General features: G+C 36.1%; 1 protein-coding gene across 4 annotated transcripts in view; it reads right to left on the bottom strand.

Annotated features, from left to right (window-relative positions):
• LOC136866238 (transmembrane protein 53-B) overlaps positions 1-21,575 on the bottom strand; it is a 195,093-nt gene that overhangs the window by 33,409 nt on the left and 140,109 nt on the right. For 3 of the 4 annotated variants that reach the window (XM_067143029.2, XM_067143028.2, XM_067143030.2), the window contains one exon: positions 19,930-20,107. In XM_067143029.2, the coding sequence (XP_066999130.1) occupies positions 19,930-20,107 (178 nt within the window). Of the gene's footprint in view, positions 1-17,493; positions 17,670-19,929; positions 20,108-21,575 lie in introns of all 4 variants that reach the window. The other variant, XR_010859520.2, reaches the window with a different exon arrangement.

Here is a 21,575-nt window from a genome sequence, read left to right as displayed (position 1 = left end):
AATTAATTAAGATTGTCAAAGAATTTGGTAAAATAGCATATGTTTGGAAAGAAGCATCCTAGATCCTAATCAACCTAGTGTGGCCATTGCATTTTCTGACTTGTTCCAAAATGGCGTCAAAGTGGAGGTATGGACCACACAAGCAAGAATTATATGAAGTGAACTATAATTTAAAAGTTCATAGGAGGCCAAGACCGAGTAAAGAGCGCACAATTTCAAAGGCTGTGAGTAGAGAACATAAAAATATCAAGTGGATTGTTTTGAAAAGAAACAAGTAAATATTACTATTACTATATTACTATATTATCAGAAAAGAAAGATATTAGCCAAGTTAAACAAAATACTCAAATATTACTCATTCTACGGAAGAAGATATGGTGTAATACACAGTATTCAGCGTAGAAGAAAAGAATCGCGGCGTGAAATAAGGAGATCTAAATTAAATACGCTCATCAACTGATCAAACAAGGAGCGAAATGACACGTCGAAGCTTATTAAAAATAGAAATTGGAGGACAGAAAAAAACCAAGAATCATTAACAAGAAGAAAAATTAAGAGATTCTTAAGCCTTAAAGAACAGAGTTATTATATAAAATTCTTTATAAAAAATTATTACGGCAAAGATAAAATCGAAGATACACTGAACCTAGTGTTAAATATTTTGGGAAACGTCAGCTCAATAAGTAAATACAAGAGTATTAATGAGATATTTGATTTTCAAGAAGCATTAAAATGAACTCTTACTTGTTGGGATTATTTTATGTTAACACTAGCTCAAGAGAGAAAATGATTATGACTTGCTAAATTCGAAGTGGACCAACCTGGAGGTGAATACGTAACCAGGCAGCCAACCAAACCTAATGAAGGAGAGGAATCCAGCTGACCCATAATATCCAGCCGACCAAGGACTACAGATGTAGCGCCGAGAGCTACAAAGTCACCATAGCCATTGAATGACAAGCTAAGTTTATTAAATGATATTTCTTAATTAAGTTAGAATGTAGTAACCTTATGAAATTTATAGTAATTGCGAAGTATTTAAGATAACAAGTGACCCAGTGAAGTGCAATGATTGAATTATATATTACGAGGTTAAGTTGTGATAAAATTGATATAACTCGCAGAGGTGATTATACATGTATTGTATTATGATAGCTGATGACTTTATGATTATTTGCGAGAATGAGTGTAGTTTTCACACAGCAGAATGAGAGTATATGTACGTATTAGATTTCTTAAATGGGTTTGGAAGCCGAACATGCTTATTAAGCATCATAATGAAATGATATGGAAATGAAGTGTAGATTGTATGAGTTATTCCTTGTCGATGTACGTCATGAAATAGTATTATGGAATACTAGAAGTTAAATATTATTCTGTGAGATGAATTATGATCCAATGAAGTGAATATGGATGCAATGAAATTTATACGATGTAGGAATTGTGTTATATGTGAAGAGGTTAAGATATGAAGAAAAATGGTTATGTAGATGTTTATAATTGATTGAATTGAGCGATATATAGAAGTGAATGGAGTAATATGAAGGAATTGAAATGAAGTGTTAGGAAGATAGTTGCAGCAAAGGCGTAGTGTGATGGATACTAAATATAAATATTCGCATTATGGATCAGTTATAAGAAGCAAGTACATGGAATGATTAATAATTCATGGGAATATTGTAAGACAAGGAAGGTAGGCGTGGCTAACCCAGATGCGTATATCAGAGTAGATGGTTCCTGCAAATATTAAAATAAGGCTGTGTAGTAAGGAAATATCTATAGCAAATGTCATATAGAGGTAATACACGAACTGAAAGATGAGATGTGTGTGTAGCTGTGTTGAATAGCATAGACGTCAGAGATATAATTGGGCTGGCATATTAAACTGAGAGGAGTCGCTTAACTTTTCAACGCAAATAAGGCTTCATGTAAAGTCAAGTATGGAATAAGAGGATGAAATTATGGCTAATTAAGAACTAGTAGAGTTAGTAATGAGGTTTAGAATATTTTTTTAATTTGTGAAATATACATGATGATTTTACGAATACAGAAACATAGTAAGACTAGGATGGTACGTGCCAAGATTATAAGTGGCAACAGGTGTTAGTAGCCTTAGCATGCCATTCAACGGAGATAACGGAGATGAAGCGATTATCATAAAACAATTAGATTGCAAAACTTGACAGAAAACATCTAAATATGAATCATGTATTATATGAATCAGTGATAGGATTGATTTTTCCAATTTCATTATTATTTAAATAATGTGATTGATTAATTAAATATTTACATATCAAATGAAGATGTAAAAACAAAATGTTAGCTCATGTCAGGATTGAAATTGAATTTTATTAAGTCAGCGCTGATATAAATGAAGTCCATGGATAATATTAATTTATTTTATGATTCATTGGACGAATATTTTAACAAGTTACTTTCTCTTTTCTTCTGAATTAAATTAGATTAATAAACTTCTTATTATAGATTTGTATATGTGTGAGCAATTGATTTATAGGTAATTGTTGCAGGATAACTTAGTCTTAAGTGGATTTTTGTGATTTCTGATAGTACACGAGTTGGAAAAACGTGGTAGGATGAGACGTTCATCCAGTATCGAATGATTTCGCATGAGGTCTAATATCTCTTCTGAATTCACGTTAAGCCAAATTATTTATATGAAGATTTACCCTGAGAGATTATTGAGCTGTCGGAGTATTTTTATGTGTCGTACCCGGACGCAGGATGGGCACACGAGAGTAACTATAATGGCTGATGATGCTCAGAAAAAGAACGAAACATGTACCATGTATAACAATTTAGTAAGGATGTAATCCTAACTAAGCTAATTATGTACTGAATAAGTGGATTGTTATAAACCATGGTAATTTTACAACATGCCACTTAGTCGAGCAGCTCGTCTCCTCTCTCCCAAGTCTTCCCACCCCAAACTTTGCAACATACTTGTAACGCTACTCTTTTGTCGGAAATCACCCAGAACAAATCGAGCTGCTTTTCCTTGGATTTTTTCCAGTTCTTGAATCAAGTAATCCTGGTGAGGGTCCCATACACTGGAACCATACTCTAGTTCGGGTCTTACCAGAGACTTATATGCTCTCTCCTTTAGAACCTTACTACAATCCCTAAATACTCTCATAAACATGTGCAGAGACCTGTACCCTTTATTTACAATCATATTTATGTGATTACCCCAATGAACATCTTTCCTTATATTAAGGGGAGACCCTACTGAGTTTTTCAGTCAAAAATGGTCCAGAAACCGAAAATGAGATTTTTCCATCAGATGATATTTCATTCCTTGCCGCGCATTGTGATATAATTTTTTGCTTGTATGGCCATTTTTAAATGCTCTGCGGGGGCGTTAAAATGACACATGCACTTCAGTTTGAATGGACACGCCCACTTCCCTGCAGATAAAGTGGCATAGCTCAAAGATTCTTTTGTGTTTCAACTTGATTCTTGAGCATGATGTTTTGGAATGGCCTAGTGCTGCCATCTGTTATCTTATTTTTGATGATTTGTTGAAGAGGTGTATTAGGGGAAAAAAACTCAGAATCCAAATGAGAGTTTACAATCTGTTATTTGGCATAAATGCCCTAAACAGACCTTTGTTTCCAAAGCAAGGGTGGACATGGCTGTTGTAAATGCTGTGGGTGAGTTCAATATGGGTTCCGTAGCCTGTCAAAAGGTCAAAATGGTAGTTGATGGCAGACAATTGAGTGAAACCACTTACAAAGTGGGTCATGAACGTGACAGAGACAGGAAGCAGAAAAGTGCCATGAATAGTAAAGAAGACAAAAAAACTGTCAGCAAGAAGCAGAAACAGTCAAAATCAGTTGCTGAAGAGAGAAAAAGGGCTAAGGAAGGAGAAACATAGGTGCTGGGAAGTTCTGATGAAGGTATTATTACTTGACAGATGTTTATTTATAAAACTATCTTTTTCTCAGAACTAACAATTTCAGATATTTAAAACATTCCTTGCACAACAGTTTTTGCACGATTACCTTCAAACTGTGTCCACACACTACATTATAAGGTTCATGAAACTTAGTATCCGTTTTAAAATGTAATTATAATTTTCAGAGATATTGGGTGTGAAATCCAAAATTTTCATAGGTTTTAACATGGTTATGAGGTGTAGCGAGAAAAATGGAAATAATTGGATAACCAATGGATTGTTTTTGAAATGAATACCAATTATTATTACAATATGTGTTGTGACTATTGTAAGAAAGTTTCAAGAAAATATTTTCAAAAATATTGTGCATGGGACATTTTGAAAATGATGTACTTTTTTCAAAAAAATTGTTATAAATTGAAAAATATCCATTCAAATTCATTCAAATGTTATAATTAGCTTAAACTTACTTATCTCAATGTACTACCAAAATTTGGTGAAAATCAGATAAGAATTGTAGAAAAATTAAAACTCAGTAGGGTCTCCCCTTAACACCTAGGTACTTACAATGATCCCCAAAAGGAACTTTCACCCCATCAATGCAGTAATTAAAACTCAGAGGACTTTTCCTATTTGTGAAACTCACAACATGACTTTTAACCCCGTTTATCATCATACCATTGCCTACTGTCCATCTCACAACATTATCAAGGTCATTTTGCAGTTGCTCACAAACTTGTAGCTTATTTATTACTCTGTAAAGTAACATCATCTGCAAAAAGCCTTATCTCTGATTCCACTTCTTTACACACATCATTGATATATATAAGAAAACATAACAGTTCAATAATACTGCCTAGAGGAATTTCACTCTTAATTATTACAGGGACAGATAAAGCTTTGCTTCCTCTAATTCTCTGAGTTCTATTTTCTAGAAATATAGCCACCCATTCAGTCACTCTTTTTTCTAGTCCAATTGCACTCATTTTTGCCAGTAGTCTCCTATGATCCTCCCTATCACATGCCTTAGATAGGTCAATCGCTACTTTTTGCTGGAATCCTACTAGTTGAGCTTCAGTGGAATATCCTTTCCTAAACCCAAACTGCCTTCTATCAAACATGTCTAATACAATCAGAAAAAATGCTTTCCCAGAGCTTACATGCAATGTATGTCAAACTGACTGGCCTGTAATTTTCAGCTTTATGTCTATCACCCTTTCCTTTATACACAGGGGCTACTATAGCAACTCTCCATTCATCTGGTATAGCTCCTCCGACCAAACAATAATCAAATAAGTACTTCAGATATGGTACTATATCCCAACCTATTGTCTATAGTATATCCCCAGAAATCTTACCAATTCCAGCCGCTTTTCTAGTTTTCAAATTTTGTATCTTATTGTAAATGTCATTGTTATCATATGTAAATTTTAATACTTCTTTAGTATTAGTCTCCTCCTCTATCTGGGTATTATCCTTGTAACCAACAATCTTTACATACTGCTGACTAAATACTTCTGCCTTTTGAAGATCCTCACATACACACTCCCCTTGTTCATTGATTATTCCTGGAATGTCCTTCTTGGAAGCAGTTTCTGCCTTTCTATGACCGCCCATTATGCTTGCGTTATGTTATCCTTAGCTGACTTCTTTGCTAGATTCAATTTCCTAGTAAGTTCCTTCAATTTCTCCTTACTTCCACAGCCATTTCTAACCTATTATCTTTCCAACCTGGACCTCCTTCTTAGTCTCTCTACTTCTCTGTTATAATATAGTGGATCTTTACCATTCCTTACCACCTTCAAAAGTACAAACGTATTTTCACATTTGCAGCCAGTCCCTGTTTTGAATGGTGTGAAAATATCACTCATAGGGTCGGTTGGTGCAAGCTTTTCAGTGGGCTTGGCAGTTTGATATGCAACAGCAACTTCTGGCTCAGTGAGGAAAGCAACGGGAAACTACCTCACTCCTCATTTCCCTAGTATGCCCCTTCAGTGACACCTAGGCTGTCTATGATAGCTTTTGGTGGAGCTGTAGAAGATCAAACCAGCTTTCGGGCTGAATACCCAACACACATAACAACATATTCACATTCCTCAACAATTGCTTTAAACCCATCCCAGAGTCTGTTTACATTTTTATTTACCATTTTTCACTGATTCTAGTTACTATTTAAAAACTCCCTCATTTATCATGGCTGTTTTATCAGCCATATGGTACTGCCTAATAGTCCTAATTTGAATACCTTCCTTTCTTTCACATTTATTTTTAACTACGACAAAAACAGCTTCGTGACCACTAATACCATCTATTACTTCGGTTTCTCTATAGAGCTCATCTGGTTTTACCAGCACCGCATCCAAAATATTGTTCCCTCTAGTTGGTTCCATCACTTTGTGAATCAGCTGCCCTTCCCATATTAACTTATTTCCTATCATTCGCATCACCTTCCCAATTGACATTTGAGATCACCTGCTACTATCACGTTCCTTTCCATATCGTTTCCTACATAGCTGATTATCTTATCAAATAATTTTGAATCAATGTTAGTGCTACCCTTTCCTGGTCTGTGCACTCCAAAGACATCAAGTTGCCTATTATCTTTAGAGATGAGGCTTACACCTAGAATATCATGTTTGTCATCTTTAACTTTTTCGTAGCTTACAAATTCTTCTCTCACCAGAATGAATACTCCCCCTCCTACCATTCCTATCCTATCTCTATAATACACACTCCAGTTCCATGAGAATATTTCTGATGATGATTATGCTTGTTTAAAGGGGCCTAACATCTAGGTCATCGGCCCCTAATAGTACAAAAAAAAATGAAAATCCACAGCCTGTTTCCAGTCATTTTACCGGGTCAGGAATGGAATGAATGAAGCCCCCATCTAGGGGTGAGAATAGGAATTGTGCCAGCTGCCGAGGCCTGTCGCACTCCTCTGGGGCAATGATTAATGAATAAAAGACGAAATGAAATGATAATGGAGAACGTTGCTGGAATGAAATATGACAGGGAAAACTGGAGTACCCAGAGAAAAACCTGTCCCGCCTCCGCTTTGTCCAGCACAAATCTCACATGGATTGACTGGGATTTGAACCACGGAACCCAGCGGTGAGAGGCCGGCGCGCTGCCGCCTGAGCCATGGAGGCTTAATAGTACGAAATGAGACGAAATGTAATGACAAATTAAAAGTCCAAAATCCTCCACTAACCAGAATTCAAAACATGAGGACGAAGAATGAATGGATGGATATGAATTTAAAACAATCAGTGGATCTGACCTGCAATGCCTCACATTCATATAAAATGACGTAAAACAATAGTATTACTGACCAAGGGACTGCTTCTATAGCACAATACTGAATCGATGATACTTGTAGTCTAAACGGGTCAAAAATCCAAGTCATCGGCCCCTCATAATGGTACTTATCGCTAGGAAAGTAGAACCATGGTATTTGTCATGTTGCGGTACTAATCAAAAGTAGCGTAGAGTCGGGGTATTCCACACATGTTGGTACTAATCACAGGTAATGAAATTCGCACATGTAATATAGACCTATGGTGTTTCGCACATTGCAGCACCATTTACAGGCAACGCAAACCTATGGTGTTTATCACATACGTGTTCTAACCACAGGGACTCGCTCTATCCCATGGTGTTCCTCACACAGTGGGTACTAATCATAGGCAAGCCAGAACCATGGTGCCACTCCTGAAGTGGTACTAATCGCAAGTAGTTTCATGGTTCTAACACTATCATTCCTTGGTTGCCCCTTGGAGTTGTCTCTTACGACAGGCAGGGGATACCATGGATGTATTCTTTGTCTGCGTCCCCCACAGACAGGGAGTTGTGTGTTTGGTCTGCGAGAGGTATTTTATTTCCCTCAAGTCCGCCGGCAAGCCAGTTAGGACCCCCTATCCGCCACCCGGGATGCACCACGTGGGAGTATCACTTCTCCCCCTGCTATGCCAGCGTAGTAGGTTCATGGAGAATATTTCTGCATCCATTATACCATTTCTCAGCCATGATTCAACTCCTGTTACAATATCTGGTAAGTATATATCTATTAAATTACTTAATTCTATTCCTTTCTTTACAATACTTCTACAGATGAGCACCAACATTTTTATGTCATCCCTACTTGATTTCCAGTTCCCTGTTCCCTTATCACCGCTCCCTAGGCCAGCCCGTTTCCCTCAATGTACCTATCTATGACCCTTCTAAACAAATTTCGTAACTTATATGTATCACTGCAGTTTAAGTGAAGGCTATCTGAGCGCAGATCCCTATCTCCTACCCACCCATTAGGATCTAGAAATCTCACTCCCAGTTTCCCACATACCCACTCCATAGTCTCATTTAAATCCCCAATCACCTTCCAGTCAGTATCCCTCCTACACAGTACTCCACTGAAAACAATCTCCACTTCCTTACACTTCACCTGTGCTGCATTTACCAGATCCCACACACCCCCAGCTATGTTGGTACTTATACCTGCTTGTCTCACGTTGTTTGTACCAATGTGAAATACTACCACCTTCTCCTTTCCCTCCTCCTTCTCTTCTACTTTCCTCAGCATCTGCATCAACCTAATTCCTAGATAACACTCTACCCTGGCTCCCTTTCCTCCACAGACTTTCCCCCACATGCCTAACAATGGAATCCCCCATGACCAGAGCCTCAACTCTACCCATCTAATTTGGTCCCCTCCCCTCCTGGTCAGCCCTATCTTTCCTTACAGCTGCAGAAGCTACTTCCTCCTCTTTTTTCTCCCTCCCATGACCCTGTTCCACCTGTCTTTTCCTATCCTCTACTCCACATTTCCCTTTCCTACCTCTTCCCTTCCTCCTACTTTCACACTTCTCAGCAACAGTTCCCTGTTCCTCATCATCCCTCGGTTGTTCTACCTGCAGTGACTCATACCGCTTTCTCACAGACACCTGTCCTGAATTCTGATCCTGAATAGAGCCCTTAGCCTGCAATCTCCTTCCCCTTAAAACATTAGACCACCTGTCTTCTACAATTCCCCCCTTTCCTTCCCATCCTTTTTTTTTTCCACCTACTGTATGCTGTACATTTTTTGAGGAAGGCCTACGTTCCTTTCTGTCCTCTGAGAGAATCCTAATTATCTCTCTGAAACTCTCCAACTCCTCCCGCATACTCCTTAATGCCTGGCCACACCCACAGTTCCTACACTTGCACTCCTTAGTCATTCCTTACGGAATGATGAAAAGAAAAGGAAAAATAAAATAACTCATTCTGTGCAAAATAAAAAGGAAAGAAATATTATCTAGGATAGTTCACAAAGATCACACGACAATAAGGTAATTAATATAGGCTACTACCACACTACTACTTAGTTGTATACATTTTTTTTTTCCTACAACACCCTAACAGAATGAAAATTGCTGCTAATTACTGAAAACCTAAAGTAATACAAAGGACACAGTTATTACTGACACGACTTGGCACTGTTGTGTCCTTAGAATTAGGATTGTGTAGATTACTCCTGCACCTTGAGTCTTACGGTAGTGAGAGGAATCTGTATCCCTACACTAAACAATACTGTACATCTCATGTTTGACGTATGAGCATTTAATACTTCTCTACACATACAAAACCAACAAAGCCAACAAAGGTTCTTGAAGTTTTCACTGATATTGAGGGTTAAGTGAAAAAGTTATAATGATTTCAATGTTGCTAACTACACTTTCTGGTATAGGATCGATATTACAGATTCCACACATGTTTACCATATGCAGTGAGTAGACTGAGAGGTGCACTAGTTGGAAGACTTGTCCTCTGTTGGAATTAGTTTCTCTGGACACTGCACGACTTTGCATTCCAGTGTACTTTCTACTGTAAATGTAATTTTAAAACATAAGTATTGAAAGAAATGTTTTAATACCTAGTGATGAAATGAAATGGCTTTTAGCATGATTTGACGCCCGTAGGCGATCTGCACGTTGTGATGAGAATGAAATTATGATGAAAACGTTACATACACCCAGCCCCCGTGCCAGCAAAATTAACCAATGATGGTTAAAATTCCTAACCCTGCCGGGAATCGAACCTGGGACCCCTGTGACCAAAGGCCAGCACGCTAACTATTTAGCCATGGAGCCGGACAATACATAGTGATGATCACAATGCAAGACTATTTTAACCTATCTGTGAAATTTCTTATTTCATTGATTTAAAAAATATATAATGCTGGACTGTTACTCTTTAACACATTCCCTGCTGCCTTCATTAAACCCCAGGAGCCAATAAGTATTTTTTCTCTCTGTCTAAGGGAGAAGATCGAAGAAGACAGTTTTACACTAAAAAGTCAATTTTTGGACAAGGTAATGAAAAATCATTGAAATCACCCCTGTGCATCAGAGCGCTAAAGAATGATAAAATGTTCTAGGTGCCGGTTAATGCACAAGCGTATCATGAATGATGATGTTTATAATATTGTCTTTCTACATCTTTACATTCCATTGAAGCAAAGCATGTTACACTGATGGGTAACAATCATTCTTAATCTTCAGAAATTGGTATTTTATAGTCACTTAAGCAATGTACAATGTAAGTGATGAAACCCAAAGCCAAAGCAAGACTCGAAGCAGATTACAAGAATTTCAGTACCGGTATGCGGAGGCCACTGATTAAATCCCCTTTTGCTAGTACAACTTATAATGCTTCCATACATTTTTCTTTCACATTTACAGCTTGCTTTTGCCAGCAGGTGGTTTGTTACCTGTGATGATTTGGGTTGTGGTTGTGCTGGTGTTGTTGAAGAGAGGAAATCTAGATAACAGTATGGAAAGTCATAAAAAGGCTTTTTCTTCTCCAGAGAACCTACAGTCAATATAAATTACAAGAATTCACCAACATCATTTGAAAGATATGAACTCCAAGATTTTTATACCAGCAAATGGATCTCCTTTTGCAGGGATAATATACAAGCATTTCATCTTGCTGATCAACACCTGACATATGGAGATTATATTGTTTTAGGCTTCTTCTTTGTTTGGCCTTTCCTGTTAACTGTGTTTATCATATAGTCTTCAAAAAATGTAGAAATAAAGAGAAATTTCTTTTGTCATTCCACTTGGTCACCTCAACCCCATTAGCATGTTGCAACACATGTTCGTCTCCGTGAAGTTTTGCTTGTCACTCTTTCGGATCATTTTTGCTGTAATTTTGGAGTGTTCCAGTGTTGTATGTGTCTGCATTTAACAGCTGCAAGGCCAACTCGTAACGGTTGTATAAACTGTCCATTAAGAGTTCACATTGAACATTTAGCTTTTTGCTCCATAAACTTCAGGAAAACATTAGTGCATGTTCCTTACCACTCATATCAACAGCTTGACCTACATACACCATAACACGTTATACCATACCAATACGTTCAGTCAATTTGTACAATTTATACCATATTTGTGTCTCTTCCCTTTGATGTACTCTCAGACTAATCTTCCTTTCCACAAAATCATAGATTCATCAAGTGAAAGATTCTTCTTACGAGGGTCGTATCTTCGTTAATCGAACACTAGGCACTGGATCAGCAGGACTGAAGTTTGTCATGGAGAACAGGTATTGAAAAATTAGCAGGGAAAGATTTCTGCTCATGTGAGAAGAAAAACACTCTTCTTTGAATAATGGATCAGTTTTCCAATAGTCCTATAGGCAAGGCATTTTTACTGTTTCCACATGAAATCGAAGACCTAAAAATGTTTCCATTCTACTAATGGTGATGCCTTTCCAATCACTTATTCTTAACTGTTCCCCCACTGTCAAAAGAAATACTGCCTTAGGATATGCATTTGTCTCTCTTAATAATAGATTATACCAGTTGCAAAAGATTGAAAAAAATTAACTGGATCATTTCCTGAAAATTTAATTCCAAGCACACCAGTGAAGTTAATTTGTCTTGGCACTGGGTTCCATATGACCAGACCATTTCTGAATTTGTTGTAATTACAGCTGATACTGGAGGAGTAACAAGGAACGCTGGAGAGCCATAACTTTCATCTTCTGAAATACTGTCACTGTCAAAGTTGTTGTCCAAACTACTTTACGATGCTTCCAGGAAATCAAGAATGTCATCTTCATTATAGTTTACCAGTAACGTATGACACGGCAATTTGGCATACGAAGGCCCAGGGGAAATGTCGCAATGATTTTCATCAATTAGTACACAAAGTTAGAAAGCAACAAGTCACAAACCAGAAACATCTGTAGATAACTCAAATTCAATATGATTGCCAATGAAGCAGGGCAAATACCATTTGTAGTACCGACCATGAAAAGCGAGCTAAAGTGGATCACTTAAAATGGTGCACATCAGCGTCATTGGCATGTAGTACAGGAACCAGATGGCATACATGCGTGTCAGTGAACGTGTTAAGCAGTTACAGAGTACCTTTCTACTGTAATTTTTTACTTACAAGTGTTCAAAACCATTCCACAGTATCTATAATGCATTTGAGTGTAATTAATTAATAAATTACTTAATCCATTTATTTTCTTCCTTTGGTGCCTTCTGGTCACCATTAGACCCTTCTTCTATTTGTCCAGCATCTGTCTCATCTGGTGGCAGCGTCTACTACATGGATTTGTTGTCTCAATTTAGTTTTGTCCAAGGCCAGGTTTATGTGGAGACCGATGCACTTTAGATTGTTGTGAAGAGTATCGGCCTATCGCTGTTTAGGTCGACCGTGATGCTATAATTATTCCTATTTTGTTCTTCCTATACCACGGTTGCTTTTGGAGGTTACATGCCCATAATTATCTTCTCTCCTCAAGTCACTTCATTATTTTATAATCAGTGTATCAGTCATTTCTGAAGATGGGACTGAATATGCTGTTTCCCTGTATTATGAGAGGGTTAGGACTTTAATTAATTAATTAAATAAATAAATAAATAAATAAATAAATAAATAAATAAATAAATAAATAAATAAATAAATAAATAAATAAATAAATAAATAAATAAATAAATAAATAAATAAATAAATAAATAAATAAATAAATAAATAAATAAATAAATAAATAAATAAATAAATAAATAAATAAATAAATAAATAAATAAATAAATAAATAAATAAATAAATAAATAAATAAATAAATAAATAAATAAATAAATAAATAAATAAATAATCCACTGAGCAAGTTTCCCAGGATTGGATATTTCATTACTCATGTGTTATATGTTATTTCTCAATGAAGATGACAGCCATTTTAAAGGGGGCAAACATGAAGGTCACTGCCTCCTGTTAATTCTCAATTTCAGTTCTTTTGTCTGTTTTCCTATTTTTTCTTCTTTTTTTTTTTTTTTTTCAAGTCAACCATCATTCACAAATTCTTTCTAATAAGTCATACTTCCCAAACTTCTACACTAATTTAGCATCCATAGCTGATTTCGTCAACTATTTAGATGAGTCTCCATAATTAGTTTTTACGATTATTTGGTTATTATAGTATGAATATGATGATTATCTTTTCTTATGAATCATGTTCTATGATCTTACAGTCCTTCATGTTTAATAACTAGTTTATTTACTACATCATTTCAGTTTTACCTTTTAGTTCCTCCTAATTCCTACTGCATTTATACAAAAGATGTGCTATTATATTACAACTACAGTCTTAGCTTCTTTACAGTTTATTGTGAAAACTGTGTTACCAGTAAATATTGGACTTTCACAGATTGATCTATGGTGAGATTAAAATAAATATATTTTGGATAGCATTCTTTGTTCCATTTTTATATTTTCCACTGTGCACCAAGCAGTCATAATATCTGATTTTTCTTCTTTGAAGGATCAGGTTTCATTTTTTGATTGTTCTGATCCAGCTGGTTCAAATGCTAAGTTAGAAACTCTCACATTGGCAGACTGAAGTCAAGGCCATTATTTTCCTGAATGGCACTGGTGAAGATAGTACAGAATCTGTTCACTGGTGAATTATCAAGGACACATCCTGGTTTATTCATTAAAAATGTTATGATATTTCTGGAACTGACACAAGGTACAGTACATGGAAATTTTACAGACAGTAATTCAGGATTACCAATAGAATAGTTTATAATTTTGATTTCTTTTTAGTGGATCCTTCTATCTGCGAACTTATAAACTCTCCACTGCGAACTTTAAAAGGATATCACTATAGGGCACCATACCTGGATAGTAGCCAATTTTTTTATATTGTAAGTATTTTAAATATCTCTTTTGTAATTTTTCAATCTGACAGACATATGATTGACACCTAGGACTCCAAATGATGCTGGCATATTCTATTTTTGGTCTTATTATGGTACTGAACAGATGAATGCAATTTTGTGTATTTTGACAGGTCTTATATTCCTAATAATAAATCCTAGAGTCTTGTATGACTCAGCTACCACTCTCAGTATATGTGAATTGAAAGTAAGGTCGTGGCAGAATAAAACCCTGAGGTCTTTCATCTCGCAAACCGATCGTAAATCACTGTCACCTAGCTTGTAAGTGTAGTGGACGGGAGTTTTCCCTTCTGGTGAACGACATCAATACACATTTTTCTGAATTTAAGTACATTTTATTTTCAGTTGCTCACTTCAATACACTTTTCAAAGTCTAGTTGAAGCTGTTTACAGTTATTTATGTTTTCAATGGCTATGAATACTTTGAAATTGTCCACGTACAGCAGACAGCTGGAATATTTCACTTGTTCAGGTAAATCACTGATAAATGCAAGAAAAATTAAATAACATTTTCTGAAGAAAACTAAGGGTCCAGTTCGTTGAGAATAATGTATCTTTCATAAACTTTGTATCTAATATCAATTATTTTGTTTTTCAGGACAATAAAAACAGCAGAACTCTTCACTTCCTTTATTGCTGCAAAATTTGATTTGAAAACAAACTGATTGGATGCAATTTTGTGGGAGGTTGGTTTTTAAATAATAATAATAATAAACTTTTTCCTTTTTTTCACTGAACGTCGATATTGTACACATACTCACTTGAAGATGTCTCATTTGAATACCTTCCATTTCTCAGTCACAGACTGATGTAACTGATCTGTCTGATGTGAGTACAAAATTATTCAGAAGATAATTTTTATATTCCATTTCATTTAGAAATGTATACATTCATAACTTGTACAAACCGTGCAAACTTTGAGATAATAGAGACATTTAAGCACACTGGATGCTTGATGATAATCATAATGGCTTAACATGAGTATTTAGGTAAACGACCATGTTACATGTCAAAAATGGCACCATGGATTAGTAAAACACACAGATAAATATTTATATCCTGATTAAAAAAAAAAATAAAAAAAATTACATTCGTGCTACTCTACACACAAGGTTAACACACAATTTTGTTTACTTTCTTCCAAGTCATAAATGATATATGAATATGACTTTTGAAACTGACAGGATTCTCATTTATACGTATAATTATTCTCTTAAACTTTTTATTAGCACATACAACACATTAGTGATAATCAAAATATTTATATAGCAGTTAACGCTTTCACTGCCAGCATTATAAATCATAATCATGTCTATTTTCTGGGTTTGTAGGCCGTGGACCAGGAGCCTACGGCATTTCACCGAAGACTGCGCTCGGCCATTTCAAAGGTTCTGACTGAATTTGATCGCTGTGAAACTCACAGTGGAATGAAGTGGTGTCGCAATTAAAGTACAGGCTGTGGTCCGTTATGATGGGGAGCAATCGCTGATTGGTTGTTCTTTGGCCAATGATAACGCAGGCTACAGTGCACTGCTTGCCTACTGGTCTGCCATGCTGAAGCGGCAGTTGCTGATTGGCTGTTCTGCTGCCAATAATTGCCTTGGCGGAGACAGGCAACTGATAACCCTTTGCTTTTTATGGTCTGCTGCGGCTATCGTGTCCTCCAGGATTTAAGGCTTTTAGGACTGGAAACCAGGCTTTGTTGACCTGTTCAGATTCCTCCTTGTGGTTGAAGCTGTTCAAGATTCCTCCTTATGGTTGAAGCTGTTGGTCTAATTCAGGATTTCAATGGCCTCCCTTTGCAGCCAGGAATGATAAGACACAGTAGTCGAGAGTACTTTGGTATTGCTGTACTGTATGTCGTGGCTTGCGTGTTCAGCGACTGATGATCTTTTGCTTGTTCAAGGCTTGTGCTCCTTCAGTCATGTGGCGATGCTGTGTTTCATAGTTATGTACACCTGACTGTAGCTGCAGAGGCTCTTGTAGACACCTGCTGTGGTGAGAGGATGGAGCTTATTTTCAGCAGACCTTAGCAGTTCCTGGATTTTATTCGTTGGCCTATAAAAGGTTTTGACCCCATGGGACTCTAGTAGCCTCCCTAATCTATCAGTTGTCTTCCCAAATACAGCAAAAAGGCTTTAGTTGCCAGCCGCTCCTCTTCTTTCTCCCTGGTTGCTGGACATCTGGGATGGAGTGCTCATGAATATCTGAATGAAAATATTTATTTTCTTTTAGAGATTCCTTTGCTTTAGACTTTTTCTTCTATATCTGACTAAAAAACTGCAATAAGATGAATCCTTTCTTGATTTGATTTCCTTATTTTCAAAGTGGATTACCATCAAGAACTGCCATAAATATTTAATGCCCACATATCATATACACAATCAATGTTTTTATGGAAGAATCTTCTAGATTGTTTTTTCCTTTTGGTTTCTCTCAACATTTGTGTGTTATTAAAAAATGGATATCTTAGCTTCCTAACATAAAAAAAGAGGAAACATACTGAGAAAACTTCAACTTATCATTTATCTTAAGCTGAAATCGACAAAGATGTGATACCATTACAATTCAATCATCAGTCTGTCATTTTAACATTTCACATCACATTTATTGCTCCCAGTGTTTAAGAGATGCCTGGTTGCCTGTCATGAATAAGTTTTTTCACATGCTTGTAAGCTAGCAACAAGAGGCTGTCACATTCAAACACCATTAAATGCTATTTTGAACAGAGTATGGATTGAACTGCAATCTTAGGTTTTGAAAGCCAGAGTTTAACCAAGTGAGTAGATCAGGCTGGTTTCATTATAGAAGTACCCCAAATAGACGTTTGAATCTCTCACCTCTTAAATCAATCTTTTATAAAGCTCTTGTGCTCAATTATAGAACTTAATGAATCTTAATAGTTCTACGACATCCATATTATATATGATTTCTTCATGTTTAAATAAAACATGTTTTAATTTGTCGAACACAGGTTTGTGTTTCTAGTTTAAGAATGACACCAAGATTTTGATATGGCAAAAGTGATCTCATTCCTTCATATACAGTACTTTATTTCCATATGTTTGAATTATCAGGAAAATTAAAGTTCTGAAGAACTTTTATGAAGCTTCTGACAGTATGCTGTTCATTATGACTCCACCAGATGAGGATAACACAGTGTTAGTGAATTCTTAAGTTAGTAATGAACTGGGCAATTTAGTAACAAATAAGTCTCCAGTTATTTAGTTGAATTTTTACATTTTCTAGAACACGTGGTTTTCACAAGAAATCAGTTGAAATATTTTTTTTAATTTCTAAATTTTTCATTCTGTTCCCTTCTTTCTTATATTTTATGCAATACCTGGTTATACAAGCCATGTCAAATCCAGTGAAGCAAGCACAGAATAGCAATTCCACAGGTTTCTCCACACAACTTGCACAATACCTTACAGGATCCTTGACAAACCAGATGCATGATCTTACATGCTAATGAAGAATAGATGGTTAAGTCCCAAAGTTTAACATGTGATGAAATACCTGGAAGTAAAAGTAAATTAGTTCTTAATCAAAGAGCAAAATATTACATGAAGTTTTTGAAAAATATGAGAATGAATTTCACTCGAGAATGCACTAGACAGAGGAACATATCGTAATTTACATTATTTCCAAGTCGAGAATTTTGGCATTTCATCTTGTTAACATTTTCAAATACGAGCTATTCATACAATTACTTAAATATATCTGATACAGGACAAAACCAAATGGACAACTTCAAATGTACTAATCAACCAGCTACTAATTTCTTGATTGTGGTGTCATTGCCAATGAAATGCTAAGTTTTCCACGTCTTCCACTGTCATCATCAATGCCCATTCTACTGATTGTAAAAAATCTGATGCTGGCTTTGTTCCTGGTATGCAGGAAATATTTGTACTAAAATAGTAATACAACACAGAATGCTGCTGTCCTCACTAATGTACTTCTGGCCCATATCATGGCAATAACAATAACTCCTAGTAATTCACAGAAATATTCTTCAATTTGAAGTACTGTAAAAAAAAAAAAAAAAAAAAAAAATACTAGTCCTTCCAACTTTTCACTCTATATATGTCTCATAGTCTACAGGTTAATACAGTGTGAACCATTAAAGACTGAAGGCAAAATCAGGATTACATAGTCCTCAACATTATCATGTCTCCTAGATATCCTATTACTGTTACTGAAAAACAATTCTGAATAACACAAACACATTATCCATGTTATGATATTAACTGATATAAGAAATCTTCCTTGGAAAAAGTAGATAGAAACATAGCTTAGGTGATTAGACAAGAAAAACAGACTTAATTGAACTGTATAAGAAGGAACATTACCATATGATCACTTTTAACATGGCATTCTTTAAATTAAATAGTGTTTAACTTTAATTTAGTACTAGGATTCCAGATTATTTTTCTCACTGTAGGATTGTATCAACTCCATCTCTGAATTCCTGCAAATTATGGGGAATTCACTGCCGTAACATTCCAATGAAAGCCTGAAAATGTGTATTCAGAACAGAATACTTTTGCTTTTCCCCTAGTTCTAGATCACCAGAACCTAAGGAGGGAGTAGTTCATCGTAATCTAAATTGTGTGACACATGAATATTAGATAATCCCTATTACATAAATAGATCTAATAATAGTTTTAAGTTCTAGATTTTATACAGTGTTATAATATGTTCTAGGACAATATGTATTCTCCCCTTCATTATTTATGTTAGTGCCAATTGTGTGGAATTTTTTCTCTCTCTATATTAACCTTATATTCACTATCAATATACTGTATGTGATTCTTAGTGATTCAGTCTCCCTGCAGACTCTTAAGAGATGCGCCTCTACCATTGTTTCATCGCACAACAAACAATTCTCATAATTCTTTCTTTTCTTTTTTTTTTTTTTTTTTTTTGCTAGTGGCTTTACGTCACACCGACACAGATAGGTCTTATGGCGATGATGGGACAGGAAAGGCCTAGGAGTTGGACGGAAGTGGCCGTGGCCTTAATTAAGGTACAGCCCCAGCATTTGCCTGGTACAAAAATGGGAAACCACAGAAAACCATCTTCAGGCCTGCCAACAGTGGGATTCAAACCCACTATCTCCCAGATGCAAGCTCGCAGCCGCACGCTCCTAACCGCATGGCCAACACGCCCGGTCTCTCATAATTGTTCCCTGACCTTTATTCTTGTACATTCCTATTAACCACCACACCCCATGTCTCTTACTTCTGTATTTTAAAGTTTTCCATTTTGTTATCATCATCCTTTTGCTAATATTGCAGAATTCAAATACTATTTTTTTTGTTCTCACATGATCATCTGTTTCTCAATACCTCTAGTTTTTGCTATTACCTTCTTACTCAACATATTTTCTTCATTCTGAATACCTTTATCCCAGTAGTCTCCCATTCCTATTTTATCATCATTTTCACTTTGTTTACCCAGTAATGATCAAGTAGATGTTTCATCTCATGTTGGTGTGATAAATTAAACATCTCCCTTCCACTTCCCTTCTGTGACCTTAGCCAATATTACATTATATTTTTAGCTACATCTCTTTGGATAAATATATCACAAAAAATTCTATGTGCATTATTAGCTATGCAATCTGGTGGGCCCATTATTATCCTGCATAAGTGGAAATCTCTATTCTTTCATTCAGAAGACAAGCTTTAAGGCATATATGGAGATGTAGGACATATCATCATCTTCAATTTCTTTCTCCTCTTTGTACATGGTTGGCAATCATTTTACTTACAGATATTCCTTGAGCATCCCAAGCTTCCTTTACTCTCATGTTGGATTCCACACAACCAACAGGATCACTTTTGGAGAAGAAGAAAAGGGCAGGAGCACGCACAATTGATGTGTGAAACATTTGGCTAGAACGGATGTAGTGAACTGTAGCCACATCATAGAACGTTCGCATGTGATACCTTTAAGAAAAGAAAACAGGGCATTAGTTATACAAGTATAACCACAGGAAGTACCATTAATTTATTTGTCAGGGATATGGCGCTAAGGAAGTACTCTAGGCCTTGCATCATAGGAGACTATAAATTTATTTATCTTCAGAACAACTTCTAATTGAGACCGAGATTCATTTTGGTACTGAAAATTTCAAATTACGAGGGGAAGGTGAGGCGGATAGGCAAGTGACACAAGCAGCTGTGAGCCTAGTCTAACCTCCCACCTACCATTGTCGATATTTAACAGAATCTGCAACTTTGTTTTAGAATTATGCATTATGACATACATACATCTTCATTATAGACTGCTATGTCCTTCAGCATTCAGTCTGCAAGCCTCTGTGAATTTACTAACCGTTGCCACAATCCTCTGTTTGTAACTAATTCTGTGGCCTTGTTTGGTTCTATACCTCTTATCTTTAAACTGTTAGAAATCGAGTCTAACCAGTCGTCTTGGTCTTCCTCTACTTCTCTTATCCTCCATAACATACTCCATTATCCTCCTAGAATAATCCTATCCTTCTCCATCAATCAATCACTACTGATCTGCATTTAGGGCAGTCACCTAGGTGGCACATTCCCTATCTGTTTTTTTTTTTTTTTTCTTGGCCTTTTCTTAAATGATTGCTAAGAAACTGGAAATTTATTGAACATCTCCCTTGGTAAGTCATTCCAATCCCTAACTCTCATTCCTATAAACAAATATTTGCCCCAATTTGACCTCTTGAATTCCCGTTTTATGTTCATATTCTGTTCTTTCCTACTTTTATAGACACCACTCAAACTTATTTGTCTACTAATGTCAATCCATGCCATCTCTCCACTGACAGGTCTCAGAACATATCACTTAGTCGAGCAGCTTGTCTCCTTTCTCCCAAGTCTTCCCAGCTCAACTTTGCAACATTTTTGTAATGCTACTCTTTTGTCGGAAATCACCCAGAACAAATCGAGCTGCTTTTCTTTGGACTTTTTCCAGTTCGTGAATCAAATAATCCTGGTGAGGGTCCCAAACACTGGAACCATACTCTAGTTCAGGTCTTACCAGAGACTTACTACAATCCCTAAATACTCTCATAACCATGTACGGAGATCTGTACCCTTTATTTACATTCATATTTATGTGATTACCCCAATGAAGATCTTTCCTTATATTAACACCTAGATACTTACAATGATCCCCAAAATTAACTTTCACTCCATCAACGCAGTAATTAAAAACGAGAGGGCTTTTCCTATTTGTGAAACTCTGAACCTGACTTTTAATCCCGTTTATCATCATACCATTGCCTACTGTCCATCTCACAATTTGCAGTTGCTCACAATCTTATAACTTATTTATTACTCTGTACAGAATAACATCATCTGCAAAAATCCTTATCTCTGATTCCACTTCTTTAGATATATCATTGATATATATAGGAAAACATAAAGGTCT

The sequence above is a fragment of the Anabrus simplex genome, chromosome 3 (assembly GCF_040414725.1).
Source record: "Anabrus simplex isolate iqAnaSimp1 chromosome 3, ASM4041472v1, whole genome shotgun sequence".
NCBI lineage: Eukaryota > Metazoa > Arthropoda > Insecta > Orthoptera > Tettigoniidae > Anabrus > Anabrus simplex.
The sequence above is the reverse complement of the archived record's forward strand: the minus strand, read 5'-3'. Positions and strand labels throughout refer to the sequence as shown.